Source organism: Stenella coeruleoalba (genome assembly GCF_951394435.1).
Source record: "Stenella coeruleoalba genome assembly, chromosome: 6".
Classification (NCBI taxonomy): Eukaryota; Metazoa; Chordata; class Mammalia; order Artiodactyla; family Delphinidae; genus Stenella; species Stenella coeruleoalba.
The window spans coordinates 113,833,311-113,850,258 of NC_137151.1; the positions used below are offsets into that span (position 1 = coordinate 113,833,311).

The window sequence follows — 16,948 nt, forward strand, 5'->3', positions numbered from 1 at the left end:
GCAATTCCATTCCTAGGTGTACATACCCAATAAAATTGAAAACTTAGGTTCACACGCAAACTGTTATGCGACTATTCATAGTAGTATTATTCATAATAGCCAAAAGGTAGAAACAACCCAACTATCCATCAACTAATGAATGGATAAACAAAGTGTGGTATAATCTATGTAACAGAATATTATTCTACCACAAAAAGGAATGAAGTATTAATTCAAGCTACAACATAGTGAACCTTGAAAATATTATGCTAAGTGAAAGAAGCCAGGCATAAAAGGATATACACCTTATATGATTCTATTTACATAAAATGTTTATAATAAGCAAATCTCTGAATTCAGAAAGTAGATTAGTTACTGCCAGGAGCTGAAGGAAAGGGGACTGTAGTGTGACTGCTAATGGGTGCGGGATTTCTTTTTTTCGGGGGTTGGAGGAGCTGATAAAAATGTTGTAGAATTAGAGTATTAACGGTTGCATGATCTTGTAACTATACTATAAGACCAATGAATTGCACACTTTAAACTGGTGACTTTTATGGTATATGAATTACATCTCCATTAAATATATGCATACACACACAGTTAGACCCACAAAAATACTAATCTATAATAAACTGAAAATTTAACTATCTGGTCCTTCACCAAAGACAGTTTGAGATGTAGAGACTCAAAGAGTTATATGAGCTGTTGGCTGAATGACTAGTCCCTAGTCTTATTTTCCTTCCTTCTCACCTTATACACACACACACACACACACACACACACGCGCGCGCGTGCGCTCTCTCCCACACTTTCCTTGCCCCAGCCTCCTCCTTCATGGGTTCAGGGATCAGGGCTGCTACAGGACTCACGTCCCCTGTACGAAGGTTGTACTTTGTGGGCTAGACTGAGCACCAAACCATCAATCATGACAGCATCCAGAGCTCCATGGAACTCCAGATGGTCCCTGACTTACGATGGTTCAACTTATGATTTTTCAGTTTTACGATGGTGCTAAAGCAACGCACCTTCAGTAGAAACCACGCTTCGATTAATGTTGATCTTTTCCCAGGTGACTGAGATGCCATACGATCCTCTCTCATGATGCTGGGGAGGGGCAGCCGCAGCCCTGCTCAGCCATGTGACCATGAAGGTTAACAACCAACACACGTACCATCATTCTGGACTCACACAATCATTCTGTTCTTCACTCTCAGTATGGTATTCAATAATTACATGAGATATTCAATACTTTATTATAAAATAGGCTTTGTGTTAGGTGATTTTGCCCAACTGTAGGCTAATGTAAGTGTTCTGAGCACGTTTAAGGTAAGCTAGGCTAAGCTGTGATATTCAGTAGATTAAGTGTATTAAATACATTTTCTTTTTTTTATTAATTAATTAATTTTTTTTTTTTTAAGTTTTGGCTGCGTTGGGTCTTCGTCGCTGCGCGCGGGCTTTCTCTAGTTGTGGCGAGCAGGGGCTACTCTTCGTTGCGGTGCACGGGCTTCTCATTACTGTGGGCTCTCTTGTTGCGAAGCACGAGCTCTAGGCACGCAGGCTTCAGTAGTTGTTGCTCGCGGGCTCAGTAGTTGTGGCGCACGGGCTTAGCTCCTCTGCAGCACGTGGGATCTTCCCGGACCAGGGATTGAACCCGTGTCCCCTGAATTGGCAGGAGGATTCCTAACCACGGCTCCACAAGGGAAGTCCCAAATGTATTTTCAACTTATGATATTTTCAACTTACAATGGATTTATCAGGGTTTATCAGTAAGTTGAGGAAGATCTGTAGTTTACAATTAAGCACTAACTAAAATTAATCCATTTTTAGGCCTAACGTCTGTACTGGATGAAACATTTTCTAATGCCAAACAAGCAGGCGTTCATTGTTAGCTTTATGTACACTGTCCAACAGGAGTGAACACAGGAGGTCAGTATAATGAATACAGCCTGGAGGCTACCTACCATCACGGCTCCGTTATCCTGGCCCACAAATATTCGTCTGCTGTCATGATGGTAAGCCATGGCCGAGCAAGGAGCTGCCAGAAAGACAAAAACCACGTTACGCGCAAAGCTAAGCATGGTGAGTCATTGTTCCAGGGACATTATTAAAAAGAGCCATAAAACTTAGGTTCAAAGGAAGAGGGCAGAAACACTTTATAAAAAGAAATATTACTAAAATTCTGTTGTCTTAGTGTAAAGTTTTAACAATCTTCCAAGTTACTTTTATAACTTTGGGTGAAGCGAGCTCCATGAAGTTTCATCTGCTTGAAACTCCCACCTGTTTCTGGAAAGGTCTGGGGTCCAGTGCTTAGAGTAGGTGATCTGCTACCCAAATTCCGCAGGTCATCCTGCCCCTCCCGCTTCCCCATCACAGGTAAAACAGCACCTGGCATCTGTGGAAAGAAGGGTTCCCGGCACCACAATTCCCTTTCCGTGGCATGTGAGCAAGCTGGGAAAGCCACTTTGGGATTACTTGGGTTTTTTTCCCAATGATGAAAAAAATGTTCCGTTTTGCGATGACTCATACAACCCCAGTTTGTGGTAACGCGTTGTGAGGGGTACACATGTCTCTTTGCCCACAGCATGTCACGTGACTAGGACAGCCCCGACTCTTCCCAGGTATGCACCCCTCTTCCAGCTTCTACATAGTCTTCTGCCAGAAAGCATGGGCCAGAGAATGAGTTTCACGAAGGAGAAACTCTAAATCGTCTCCTCTGCTAAAAATCAGAATTAAAGTGATTTAGAATATGGAACATTTGGAAAAAGAAATGTTTGGGTTCACTTCAGGCTTAAGAATTTTAATTGACTGTGGAAAGAAATGCATGCTAGGAAATAAACAAACAAACGAGTTTATTTTGAAATAAAACTTCTTAAAAAAAGTAAAAGAGAAAAATCTTATAAATGAAGTTACCATTTGCAAACAGTTTAAAGTTCTCTAACTACAATGGCTGATATTCTCCACCAAAGGAAGAAAATAAACTACAACACTGAGTCGTACGCAAAGGCAGAAACACAGCTGTGTGATCAGACCATTTCAGGTGCGTTCAAAAAACTATCTCGTTGAAATGTAGAGACCAAAACTGTCTACACACAAAACAATCAGAGCTGACTACAAGTCTGTACACCCTTATCCACCATACTGATGTTTCAAGCTGCAAAGAACGATCATGTTTAAGAATTATAACCACAAAGATATATGTATCTTCATAAAAAGTGCTTTTTAATAACCGCACATAAAATTATCTTTGAGAAATCAAATCTCTTTGATGATTTTAAAGATTCACTGTCATCATTTTTGCTTGCTTTTCAGTTGGTACTAAATCTTAATGCTTTAGTTTTAAGCTTCTTTTCAATTCTTTTTATGCCCAATCCTATAACTAACTGTACATAAACATGTTAAAATCTTTTGCGTAAAAATTACAATGTGCTGAGTAATTTTATAAGACTAGAGAATTCTCACATATTTTTTTAAAAAAGCCTCGCTAGTTTGCTGTGTATCTAAAAATGTCCTGGCTTTTTTCCTAGAAGGGAAGCTTCTACTGAGATAAACTATATATATATATTTTTTAATGTGAATGTTCACATAGTTTTCTTTTGTTTGTTTGTTTGTTTGTTTTTGCGGTACGCGGGCCTCTCACCGTTGTGGCCTCTCCCGCTGCGGAGCACAGGCTCCGGACGCGCAGGCTCAGCGGCCATGGCTCACGGGCCCAGCCGCTCCGCGGCACGTGGGATCCTCCCGGACCGGGGCACGAACCCGTGTCCCCTGCATCGGCAGGCGGACTCTCAACCACTGCGCCACCAGGGAAGCCCCACATAGTTTTATAAATAAGCAAAACACAAATCATCTTTCAACTCAGTGACCTTTTAAAAAGGCACCATTGCAGTCCAAAATCATATGCTTAAAACTTTAGTTTTGTAAACAAAGGGTTTTCTGGAATATCGTCAGGCTCTTTCATTTCTGTATTCCTTATGGCTGCTTTCACATTACGATGGCAGAGTTGAGAAGTTGCCACAGAGATTGTTTGGCCCATAAAGCCTATATTTATGTCTGGCCCTTTGCAGAAAAAGTTTGTGGACCCACCCCATATTGCGGTGAGCAGCACAGTTTTGGAGTCAGGTGGGCATGAACTGGAATTCCAACCTCTGGCCTCAGTTTCCTTGTCTACTAAATGGTGCAAATATCATCTACCTTATATAGCTGTTGTGATGATTTCATAACATAGTACCAAAAGACAAAAATGCATGAGGCACATAGTAGATACAGAAACTAAGAGTTACATTTTTCTTCAGCTAAAGCAGATTCTGAAAGTTAGTTTTGTTATGTGAGGTAATGTTCTGAATCCTAATTGGTCCACGTACAGCAACATTCTAAGGTTTGCTTACTGATCACCTCTGTTAGGTCACAGGAAACAAACTGGTGGATGACCACTAAAATGGCCTCAGCTGGGGAATCTGCAGACAGTTTTTAAAACCAACATGGCCCTTCTCTTCTCAGACTTCACATTTAATTTTAAAATAAAACAGACAAGCAGTTATTTCTCAAAATTCATTCATTCCGTTTTCTTCTGGCAATGTTCTTGCAATTTCATCAGTAGACATTGTTCCAGATGGAGGTGATAAAGAGGCATCTGGAAGCAACAGGCTGCATACATGTAGATACAAACATGAAAGTGTCAGTCACCCACAGCAGAGGTGTGTTTTTACTAGTCTTTCCAGCCACAGCGCCGGAAGCTGCTTCTGGAGGGCACAGTTAGGCCAAGGTAGCAAGGGATGGCAACAGAGAAAGCAAAGCCATGTGCCCAAGACCCAAAAGCCAAGGAAGAGTGTGCACTGCTACTGCTAGGTTCTGGTGCCCTGGGGGAGAAATCAATTACAAAGTGAACTAAATATCTGGGGGAAATACAAGCCAAGGAGTCACTGAACTGAACACTGGACAAAAATCTACCTCAGTCTCTCTCTGTTCTTAAGAGCATGAACTCCAAGGTTGAGGTCTCAGGAGATTGAGCTGTGGCCAGATTATGAAGTGCGGGGTAATGGAGAGGAGGGAGAGATAACAGCAAGAGCATTAGCAGGACTGTCCACAAAGACAGCAAAACATCCCCCAGCACAGGTAGCAGGTCCCCACCCAGGCTGTTGCTATTCCCAGCTATCAGATCTATCACTGGGTCACTGGAAGTAAGGAGTTAACTGTCTAAGAGAAGCCTTTTATTTTTCAGTTGGGTAAAGGATAGGCTCAGAGGCCCAGAATATCCCACCTACCTCTGCCCTGCTCCCTCAAAATCCCAAAGTAAATTTATCACATGGGCTCCATAAGCACCTTCACAAGACATCAGCCGCTTCCTATTTCACACTGAGTAACCAAGGTGACAAATCCACAGACACACACGGACACAGGACAGGAGGTACTACTGCCTGGCATAGTAAATCATGATTAGGGTTTCAGGTAGTCTTAACACACTGCATATGGTAAAGTTTTCTGGTTCCTTTTATAATAGTTAGCTTTATACCAGTATTCCAAAAAGTCCACTTCATTTTCACTGAATGGTTATCAAGATAGAGAAGATAACCAGCCTGCCCAAGCTGTCGGTAGAAGGCAGAACAAATGAAAATCCTGATAAACTACTAATTATTTGTGGTAATGCTTATAGGATCTAAACCCTGCACGTACCCTGCGATAAATGTGCAAATGAGAAAGTGCTAGCCAAGAAAGGAGGTGCTTGGAAGGATGACTCAAGCTGATATAAGGAATTTGCTGAATAACTGGCAGCTCTGTGTTTGTAAGAAACTCCACGGCCCCTGGAATAACTCTTAAGGGAGCTATGAACAGTGTCCACAGCGTCTGGAACTAGCAAACACTTTTCTTTGGAGAACTTCGTAACAGTCGTCACTAGCAAACCGTCAAGCCTGCTCCAGAGCCTTTTGTCTTTTCCTAGGGGATCCTCTGATTATTGAAACCTTAACTGAGGAAAAGCCCTCATTAAGGACCAAAACCACCAGGAAATAAGCAGCTACGGATGCCTTCCGTGTGGCCACTGGGGGGGGTGGGCAGGACACAACCCCAGCTTGGACCTGGGTGGTTTCCAGGCACTTTTTTCAAGAAAGGATGGAGAAGTGGGAAAGAAGGATGCAAAGCTGCTTAGATCTGCAGGAAGGGCTGGATTTAAATGTAATTTTATATCACTACATCTCAGGGCTGTTCTAAAATCTCAATGCAAAAGCTTTATGGTCAGGGTTTATTTTTAGAACATATTTGACTACTGAGAAAAATCTCCATTTAGAATGCGTTGTGCCCTGGACCAAATCTCTCAACAGTACCCAGAGTTTATGAAAAAGTTGGACAAAAGGCCAGTTAAGAAGGCAGAGTGTTCAGAGCCCTGTTTTAGTGTCAATATCAGCTATTACTAAGAAGAAAGTTACTACTAATATAAGTTGGCAAAAGGAAGACAAAGGAAAATGGAGGAGGTGGGAGGCTTTCCTCTTCCTTTTATTCTTTCCACTTCTGTTCAAGTCCACTTCACTTAAGCCGGCAGACCCAGCTTCATTCGCAAGAGAAAGGGAGTCTCCCTGTGGTTTAACACAGCCTACCAGAGGTATTAGGCAACTAAGAAGCTCATTTTGAAATCTAGCGGCATTTTTTTTAATCAGGAATTTTGAAATTTAAATCCTCAAAGACCGCTACTCACAGGCCATTGTGTGGTAAATGCTGGGCCAGTACTGACCGCTGTCTCTTTTCAGCCATACGCGGATAGTTCTGTGGAGAAAAGCAAAGAAAAAAACGAGTAGTCTTTAGTAATTTTACCTTCTTTTCTGCTCCAGGCAAATTTTTTATTTTATTTTCAGTATTGTTTCCCATTGACCTTATAACATTAATCAACTGGAAAAATTAGACAAATACACACACAGAGCATCATGGTATACTTTACACTAGTATATATGTGTATATACACGCACACATATTATATAGTTACCGACAGTACGTCCATACATGGCGAGTTATGCAGTAACTAGGAGTCAGGATTCTAAATAACTTTAACAATATGGAAAATGTTCATTATATATATAGTGATATACAAAGAAAGCTGAGAACTATTAACTACTTTTCTTGGCAACAAACTGCAAACTGGGTCGCCTGGCTGTCTCAGCCAAATGAGAGTCGTAGACGTAAGTGGAAAGAAAACGTTCCTGGAGAACTGGGAGAGACGTGCGTACAAAGCAGAGCCCACACCACTGCTCGTTCGCAGATAATTCCCAGTCGTCTCGGCCCCGGGAGGAAATCCTTCCACACCCGTCTCTGAGCCTCCCCTTTCACCAGAACGCACACAGAGAGATGAGGAAATCCTGGACACAGGCAGGAAAATGACACACGACCAAAACAGCCAAAGTTTAATCCTTTGGCTTATCACCTCAGAAGAACACTATGGAATATTTCTCCAGCACTCATGGAACCTCCAGGAAGCTCCGGGCCCCTTCCTCTTCAGAGTAGGACACTCACTGCCTTTTCCGGCACAGCTGTGCTCTGCCTTCGCCATGACTCCTGTCTCAGTCCCTTATCGTCAGCTCTGTCACACTCTTGTATTTCTAACGGCAACACAGATTCTGGCCCACAGCCAGCACTGAATTAATGGTTGCAGCCTTGAACTAAAATACAGTGAGGCTAAATGTGGACACTGTGCTTCCATTCTGCTTGAAGTTCAAGACAAGTAAGACAGGTCCATGGGATAAAAAGCAGAATAGTGGTTACTTCTGGGGGTGAGGACAGAATGCAGTGAAGGGATGTGAAGGAACCTTCTAGGGCCACGGTAAGGCTCTGGGGAGTAGGTGACGTGGGTGTATGCATCTTTCAGAACCTGCCCAGCTGTACTTAAGATCTTACAGATTACTGTAAATGATGAGAGCTAAATAAAAGAAAATAAAGGCTAGATGTTGACTTTCACTCATCCAAATAAATAAGACGACCTGGCAGCACAGCGGGAATCATGCTATTCTAAAGGTGAACTGGCCATACAGGCCTTCGTGTAGGAACAGTCATTTGTAAAACACGACCCATCTTCCAGCCACTGCTAACTGGTCATGATGGAACCTTCGGCCAAGTTGAATCCCTCAGAATTTTTCTCTACATCCCACCTCTGATCGCGACTGGCCAGACCAGAAATGGGATCAGTCAGTTCCTTCCCCGGGAACTCAGAAACCAGGAGAGACAGAAATAGATCAGTATGTCTCCAGTAGTTGAAATGACTGCTTCTCGTCACACATTTTGCAAGTTGGACTGGAGAATTTTGTACGTTAATAAAAGGGAAAGAATGAAGCCGACCGAAGAGGAGAAGCAGTAGCGAGCTGGAGACAGTCCAGGTGGAGAGTCCCCCATGCCAGCTGCTCCTGAGGCCGCTATTTCCCTAGACTTGGGTTCCATGAGGCAGATGCCCCAGCATCCTCACCATAAACACCCTCAGCGGCTTAAGCGAATCTGAGTAACCTTTGCTATTTGCAAGCAAACAGGTACTCATACACTGTGTCTGCGTGGGACACCATGAAGACTCTCAGACACTGTCTCTTCGTTCAAGCACCATTAAACAAGATCCTACGTGACGAAGTTCACAAGGCAAGGCACTCAGGCAGACTCCTTCAGGAGTACCTATATTGTGATAGGAAGTCCTAGAAAGTTCAAGTTCACAACCAAAATTAAAAGGGAAAGAGAGAGAAAGATCAGACTAAACCATCTGTGAACAGACCTATACTTTTTACTGTTTGTAGTCGACATCTTAAATCAAAATTTGACACTCTCTGAGGTAATGTTTTAAACCACTGTTATTATTTGTGGGTTCTTGGTTACTGTTCATGATTATTTAGTTTTCTTCTTCCACAAACCTCAGAGGTTAAGACTTTTTCATGGAACAGATCTTTCTAGTTTGAAACCATTTAAATGAAGCGATGAAAAATATTTAATGGGGATTTCCCTGGTGGCGCACTGGTTAAGACTCTGCCTGCTAATGCAGGTGACACAGGTTCAAGCCCTGGCCCGGGAAGATCCCACATGCTGCGGAGCAACTAAGCCTGTGCGCCACAACTACTGAGCCCATGCGCCGCAACTACTGAAGCCTGTACACCTAGAGCCCATGCTCCGCAACAAGAGAAGCCACCGCAATGAGAAGCCGCAACGAAGAGTAGCCTCCGCTCACAGCAACTAGAGAAAGCCTGCGCGCAGCAACTAAGACCCAACAACGAAGACCCAGTGCAGCCATAAATAAATAAATAAATATATTAAAAGAAAATACTGCTTATTTCTTTAGGTGTGATAACGGTGTTGCAGGTTTTTGCTTGTTTTTTAAAGAAGTAAGCAGTAATGCCTACCTGGGACACTGGCCCTTGTCTCTGTTCTCAGCATGCTCACCACCGTCCAGCCCTCATCACTCATGCCTCAGTGCAGCCTCCTTTCAGGTTATGTGGTGGGCTCATCCCCCTGGTCCACCTCGGGCATGTCGACGACTGGCTACATCTCCCAAGGAACCATGCATCCCACTGCCCCTGTGTTCAGAGCCCACCAATTGTTGTCTCAAATCAGGGGTTCAACTGACGTAATTATGATTCCCAGACCCAGATCCTACATCCCAGCAAGCTTTCAACCTCAGATGCCCCAAATATGCTGAGCTCAGGTTATGTCCTAATCCCTCCTCCCTCACCACTCCACCAAGGACTTTTCTCGCTAGGCAGTAGTTCATCTGGGCAGTACCCGCAGGATGGGTACCATTTCAGCATGACCTCCCTCACCTAAATTAATCAATAAAAGCTTATAATGATGATCCTTAGGCCTGAACTACTAACACAATATTACATTCTGTTTACTATATTTTATGTTACTTAGTACAGAATGTTTATGGATACGTTTCATTACTTATGTTCAACATAGGGGATGAAACAGGAGTTATAAGAAGTCAAAGGCCAACTCACCTCTAAGCATTAAATCTGTTCAAGGATTCTACTCCACTTGCAAAGACAGGACAGCAAAGGCCAAGGTACTTGAAGATGAGAGCACCATACAGCGCCTTCATTCACTCAAAGGGATTAAACCTATCTGTCTGGTTTTTTAAGGGTCTAAAGATCAGAATGCTGATGTAGCCTAAAAGCCCCCAGATCACCCCCAAAAGTTGTGGGTCATGAATGCACTGGTAGCTCAATGGAGGCCTCAGAGGCACATGCTTTTCCCTGTGTCCTCTTGAAAGAAGAGTGATTTCAGACAGCACAGAAGTCACTGTGAGTGGGAAACCTTAAAGGTTGTCTCTTCCAGCCAATCATCTAACCTGGAAAAGTCAAATTTTAACTTCATGCAGCTTAGTCCAAGGTCAAAACGGGACCTACCTAGACCCCAGCATCTTTGAAACAGTATTATTTCCTTTGGAGGACAAACATCAGTTACTACCATTTGGTCTGCACCCAGCTGACACACTAGGAAATTGGCAAGACAAATGATCTCTTGGGGTGTTTCATTTGGAAATTATTTATCACATCCAGGCTGAGAGAAGACCATCATCCTTGCTTGGGAATCAGGCAACTGACCTTGAGAGTTGGCTCTACCTCTGTACTCACACTTTCCATCTGGAATTCCCTTCCTTCTCTTTTCGAGCCAAACTCTTTCCCTTCCTTGGGGGACGCATTAAAATCTCCCACTTCTGAGATAAAAATCAAAATGATATTAAATTTAACTCCTAATACTCCAGTACTCTCAAGAAACTATGATATTAAACAAAGGTGTATAATTTCTACTAGGTAATATAGAAATTTGTTTTGTATTGTAGTCAGACATGCCTCATTGGTTTAAAAAAATGGTTAAAAAACAGGCTTAAGTTGGGCTGTTTATTTAAAAAAATCAACAAATTCCACAAACTAAAAAAATTTACTATTCAGAAAACTGGAAACAAAATCTACTAGTCACAATTAAACAGTTTAGTAACATTTTACAGAAGCAAACTATTAAAAACTCTAGGATGGGCTTCCCTGGTGGCGCAGTGGTAGAGAGTCCGCCTGCCGATGCAGGGGACGCGGGTTCGTGCCCCGGTCCGGGAAGATCCCACATGCCGCGGAGCGGCTGGGCCCGTGAGCCATGGCCACTGAGCCTGCGCGTCTGGAGTCTGTGCTCCGCAACGGGAGAGGCCACGGTGGTGAGAGGCCCGCGTACTGCAAAAAAACCAAAAAAACAACAAAAAAAACCCTCTAGGATGATACTAATGAACGATATAATCACCAAAGTGTCAGGATCAGATGGCTTTATTTTTCCAAAAAGCACAGTATTTTCTGCCTAGATGAATGTCTAAGTCCCTCTCTGACTGAAGTAAAACAGCTTAACTTTTCCTTCACTATTCTGACAACCTACACCCGCTCACCTAAACTCATTTTATGTTTTGCCTGCTGCTTATTCTACCCATTTTTCTAGTAGAGGGATCTTGTTTGATGTTCCAAGACTGCGTCAATCTGGAAAAAAAATCTTTTCTTTACACCAGAACCTTAGAAACATGTTCATCTTTGCCAAGATCTATTTTTAAGTTCTTTTGAAAACAACAGTCTGATATTTTTCCAAAAGGTACTTAGAAAGGAAATGTGTCATTTCTTTCAGAGCCTACACTACTGTAAGTGCTTTTCAATCTTCCCCACGCTCCTGCTGTCCCTGTGGAGGGCTGCACCATTAGTCTCCTTTGCCCTCCTCGTTTGAGAAGCATGAACTCATGTAGGGCTGCAGCGATTTCCATAGAGACATGAGAGGAAGTCTCTCTGTAAGACTATAGCCCCACTGTATGCACATCAAACCATCATCTTATTGGTCTCGTTGTTCAGCGCGGTGGATCATCATCTATTTATTCTCTAAATAAATGAAATGCCAAAGTTGGATTGTATTTCTTTATTTTAAATATTTCAGACTGAAATGTGTTTAAAATGTATTGCCGGGCAGGGCCAAGCAAAGGAACAGCTGAAAACAATAACAACATGCTGTTTCTAGGGCTCTCATGATTTTCTGTCAGCACTGCGCACTAGAGCTAATTCTTTGGCCAAAGAATTTTGCTCCATATAGTGAGAGACACGTTTCCTGCCTAATCATAATGATAACAATAATAACAATGATGATGATGATAACGACAACAATAAACTGATTTAGGAATTCCAGGCTCGGCAATTGATCCTGAAGAAATTTTTTAATAGATGCAAAAAAGAACTACATATTTTAAAAAGTTCATATGAGCATTATTCAAAGGAGTAAAGTTAGGGGAAAATGTTAAATAATGAAATGGATTAATGACACATGAATTTAATTGCCTATATAGTCAGTAAAATTAGTTATGAAGACCATAGAACCATGAAAAAATGTTTATAATATATTAAGGTTTTTTGGTGTTTTTTTTTGCAGTACGTGGGCCTCTCACCGCTGTGGCCTCTCGCGTTGCGGAGCACAGGCTCCGGACGCGCAGGCTCAGCAGCCATGGCTCACGGGCCCAGCCGCTCCCCGGCATGCGGGATCTTCCCGGACCGGGGCACGAACCCATGTCCCCTGCATCGGCAGGCGGACTCTCAACCACTGCGCCACCAGGGAAGCCCGTTTTTGGTTTGTTTTTTTTTTAAGCTTAATATAAGATGATAGAACTAAATTCCATAACTATGCTGAGTCAGGCTGGGCAGGGAGGACAAGGCGGCTGATGAAGGGCAGAAAGAAGGAGAGAAGGGAACACGCCCCCGGGGCAGACAAGGACTCTGGTTCCTGGGGGGCGGGGGGGGGGGTTCCCAGAGAAAAGATGTAGAGCAGCTGAGAAGCAGGGAAACAGCGGGGCCACCAACAATTGAACACCTCCTCATAAGCCTTGAGGCACATAAGGACTTACCTTGTCTGATTTTCAAGTGTACCTATCTCAAATTCTAAATGTAAAAACCGTCCACCCCCTGGGAGTGTGCCCGTTAAATCATTAACCACTGAGAGCAAGGGAGGCTGAGTAGTAAAGCAGGGGTCAGACTGAAGCTCCGGCGCGGCTGCGGGCACTAGAATCAGAGGCAGTTTCAAATAGGGCTCGGCCACTTTCCTTTTTTCAGTGCAGCAGAGTCTAAGAGGCCCTGTGCCCCCATGGAGTCTGTCAGGGGATCCGCTGCACCCACGGAGGTCAGTGCAGAGGAGTGACGAGGGCCTGGACACAAGGGCTAGAGGTGCTGGGTGGACGGGGCCTCGAGAGCATCAATTACGCCCCGGGAGCAGTGAGCCGAGAGGCAGAATGGGCAGAGCTGGGCAAAGAAGTCCAGTGCAGAAAGGCAGGAAAGAGCAGACACCAAAAGGCCCAGGACTCGATGGCCTGAAAGATACAGGGCAATAAACCGTGCCTCTTCACAAACGTGTCCCCGCTTAACTTCTCAAAGTTCCCAGAGAAGAGCTCCAGTGGCACAGACGCTACCTCCTGCCTTCTACATATGCACTGCGAATCTAGAAAAGTCTGTTGAGAACATGATGCCACACCCTCAAGGCAAAGATGACAGCCAAGACCTCCATTTTATACTTAGGGAGGCAGAGGTCAGGAGGGAGAAAGTCCTAAAATCAAACAAACCAACAGCAGCCTGGATCAGATTTTCCAACTCTGTCTACTTATTCTGCCAGAAGGTGATGAAAATCCACATTTCAAAACAATACCAAAGTAAATCATTCAAAGCAAAGAAGCTTTATATGGTAATTAATTAATATAGAGAACAATTTTTTAAAGGCCATTCAGAAAACTCTACATTTTATCCTCCAAAGCAGTAACTCCTAAACAATAAGGAAACATGAAGCATTAAATTCCTTTTTTTCTCCAAATAAATGCAGAATGTGGAAAAGTCCAGGTCTAACTCCAAAATTCTCACTTAGCTCAAAAAAATCCTGACTTCTGTGCTCAATACGTACAGTGATTCTAACAAAATCTCTCACTACCTCAAGATCAACTACAGTATACGATTCAATATGTAAGTGCTTGAGGTAGCAAGTTGCAAAACTGGGCCCAATTCTTTACCCCTCCCTGCATCCATGCCCTTTACAATGTGACTCTGTAGCTCTTCCCATCAGGAGGTGGAAACTACTTCTCTGATCTTGAAAATGGGCTACCTTGTGACTTGCTTTGGCCAGAAGAACGTGGTTGTAGCAATGCAGTGCCAGCTCTAAGTAAAGAGGCCCTCTCTTGGAAGCCTACCATGGTTACATGAACAAGAGGGCCTAGCCTGCTGGAGGATGAGAGATCGCACAGAAGAGAGCCCCACTGTGCCAGGTGAAGCCGTCCTCCACAGGGCTGCGGCTAAGATGAGCAGGGCCAACACGTGTATAAGTGAGCCTAGCCGTGACTAGATGGACTGTCTAGGTAACCCACAGGCTCATGATCAATGATAACACTTGTTGTTTTAAGCCACTGAATTTTCGGTTGGTTTGCGACATAGCAATAGCTAACTGATACAATGCCATCTGTCCCAAGCAGTGTATCTTTAAGAATAGTTAGGAATCTGACCTTAAAACTGGAAATAAAAACAGCATTTGGCGTTGACAAAGTGTCAAGAATTTCAAAGTACTTAGTGAACACATAAGTCCACTTTAACTTTTAACTGAGCTGTAGGATCCTCACTTTGCTCAGATGCTAATTTGATTCCCAAGAAACTGAAGACATTACTGTAAAAGCATGAATGAAGTCATTACTCTTAATTAAATATTATTCAATATTTTCATCCTGTCTATCAAGGATAGTAGTTCTGTATGTTCTTTTACCTTACTACAGTAGCTACATAAAAAGCAGACTAAAAACCAAAAGTTTGATTAAGAAAAGAAGTACTTATTCCAGGGAGATTAATCTGATCTGCTCAAAGACATTCCTGATGAGGAGCAGAGAGGCCCCTTTTATTTCTTCTAGTCCCTTTGTTTGACTCTTTCAAAGAGCTGATTGAAAGCAAGTTAAAAATATACTTCAGGAAATCACCAAGTCTATAAAGCCTCATCTGCTTAAGCTACAACATACTAGAGCAAAGACAGATTCAAAGCATGATTTTTCTTCTAAAAATCACTGGCTCTCAAAACAGGAGGCATCTCGTGTTAAGTCATGATTAATACCATTTTCAAACCTGTCACTCCATGAGAGCATACATTTGGTTCAATACATATTATTTTCTGGTATGCTTACCTTGAAAGTCATGCCCACACTTTGATAAACAGATGCAAATAGCACACAAGTGTTTCTGTAAAATCACAAGGCCAAGTTCCACCTCGCCCCGACACATCAGCATTTCTAAAACCAGCCCTTTTTTTTTTTTTATTGGTATGACTTTCTTTTTTTAGCATCTTTATTGGAGTAGAATTGCTTTACAATGGTGTGTTAGTTTCTGCTTTATAACATAGTGAATCAGCTATACATATACATATATCCCCATATCTCCTCCCTCTTGCCTCTCCCTCCCACCCTCCCTATCCCACCCCTCTAGGTGGTCACAAAGCACCGAGCTGATCTCCCTGTGCTATGCGGCTGCTTCCCACTAGCTAGCTATTTTACATTTGGTAGTGTATATATGTCCATGCCACTCTCTCACTTCGTCCCAGCTTACCCTTCCCCCTCCCCGTGCCCTCAAGTCCATTCTCTACGTCTGCGTCTTTACTCCTGTCCTGCCCCTAGGTTCTTCAGAACCATTTTTTTTTTGGATTCCATACATATGTGTTAGCATAAAGTATTTGTTTTTCTCTTTCTGACTTACTTCACTCTGTATGACAGACTCTAGGTCCGTCCACCTCACTACAAATAACTCAATCTCGTTTCTTTTTATGGCTGAGTAATATTCCATTGTATATATGTGCCACATCTTCTTTATTCATTCATCTGTCGATGGACACTTAGGTTGCTTCCATGTCCTGGCTATTGTAAATAGAGCTGCAATGAACATTGTGGTACATGACTCTTTTTGAATTATGGTTTTCTCAGGGTATATGCCCAGTAGTGCGATTGCTGGGTCATATGGTAGTTCTATTTTTAGTTTTTCAAGGAACTGCCATACTGTTCTCCGTAGTGGCTGCATCAATGTATATTCCCACCAACAGTGCAAGAGGGTTCCCTCTTCTCCACACCCTCTCCAGCATTTATTGTTTGTAGATTTTTTGATGATTAAAACCAGCTCTTTTAAAAAAGTTCTCAGGGGACTTCCCTGGTGGTCCAGTGGGTAAGACTCCACACTCCCAGTGCAGGGGGCCCAGGTTCGATCCCTGTTCAGGGAACTAGGTCCCACATGCATGCCACAACTAAAGATCCCATGTGCTGCAACTAAGACCCGGCACAGCCTAAATAACTAAATATTTTTTTAAACTTAAAAAAAAAAGTTCTCAAAAAAACACCCTAATCATTCCAAAATAGCTAAATTAAAGCAATTTAACCATCTTTAAATTGTAAACTGATATACAGGGGTTATTCAACAAAATGATTTAAAAGAATACAGAGTATAGCATATGCTACAAATTAATTAAGCCCCAGGCCTGATTTCTTTTAAACTCTGAACAAATAGTAAGTTTGGGGAAATCTGATTTTCCAGTCACTCTTAGGATCACTGATGCTATTTTATATCTTGGTAAATCACCAAACATTTGTGTTACCTACTACAAAGGATATTTTTTCCTAGTGTGACAGTACCTCCAGGGTTACCTACAAAAATGTGTAATTCTGGTAGCCTGGCTGGTTTCTATAACATTAAAATGTTAGCCTAAGAGGGAGAGGAAAGGATATGGTACAATCTGCTTTTATCAAATAAACAGCAGTTTCCTTCCAGCCAAGTCTCCTGAACTCTGCCCTCTTCATTACTGCGGCAGAAAGCAGCCTTTCTCCTTTGATAACAAAGGGGGGAAACACTAGATTTTTATTGAATTGATTATCTAAACTGAAAGGCAGGCAAACTAGCCTCTTTCTACAGAGGAGAATCAGACTGGTTTAAAAAAATTAAAATTTCCACCCCCTTCTACA

The 16,948-nt window shown here is 42.7% G+C and overlaps 1 protein-coding gene across 3 annotated transcripts in view; it reads right to left on the reverse strand.

Moving 5' to 3' along the window:
- WDFY1 (WD repeat and FYVE domain containing 1) overlaps positions 1 to 16,948 on the reverse strand; it is a 47,080-nt gene that overhangs the window by 23,589 nt on the left and 6,543 nt on the right. For 2 of the 3 annotated variants that reach the window (XM_079924077.1, XM_079924079.1), the window contains 2 exons: positions 6,662 to 6,729; positions 1,941 to 2,014 (listed from right to left, as the gene is read on the reverse strand). In XM_079924077.1, the coding sequence (XP_079780203.1) occupies positions 1,941 to 2,014; positions 6,662 to 6,729 (142 nt within the window). Of the gene's footprint in view, positions 1 to 1,940; positions 2,015 to 6,661; positions 6,730 to 7,381; positions 7,755 to 16,948 lie in introns of those variants that run through there. The other variant, XM_079924078.1, reaches the window with a different exon arrangement.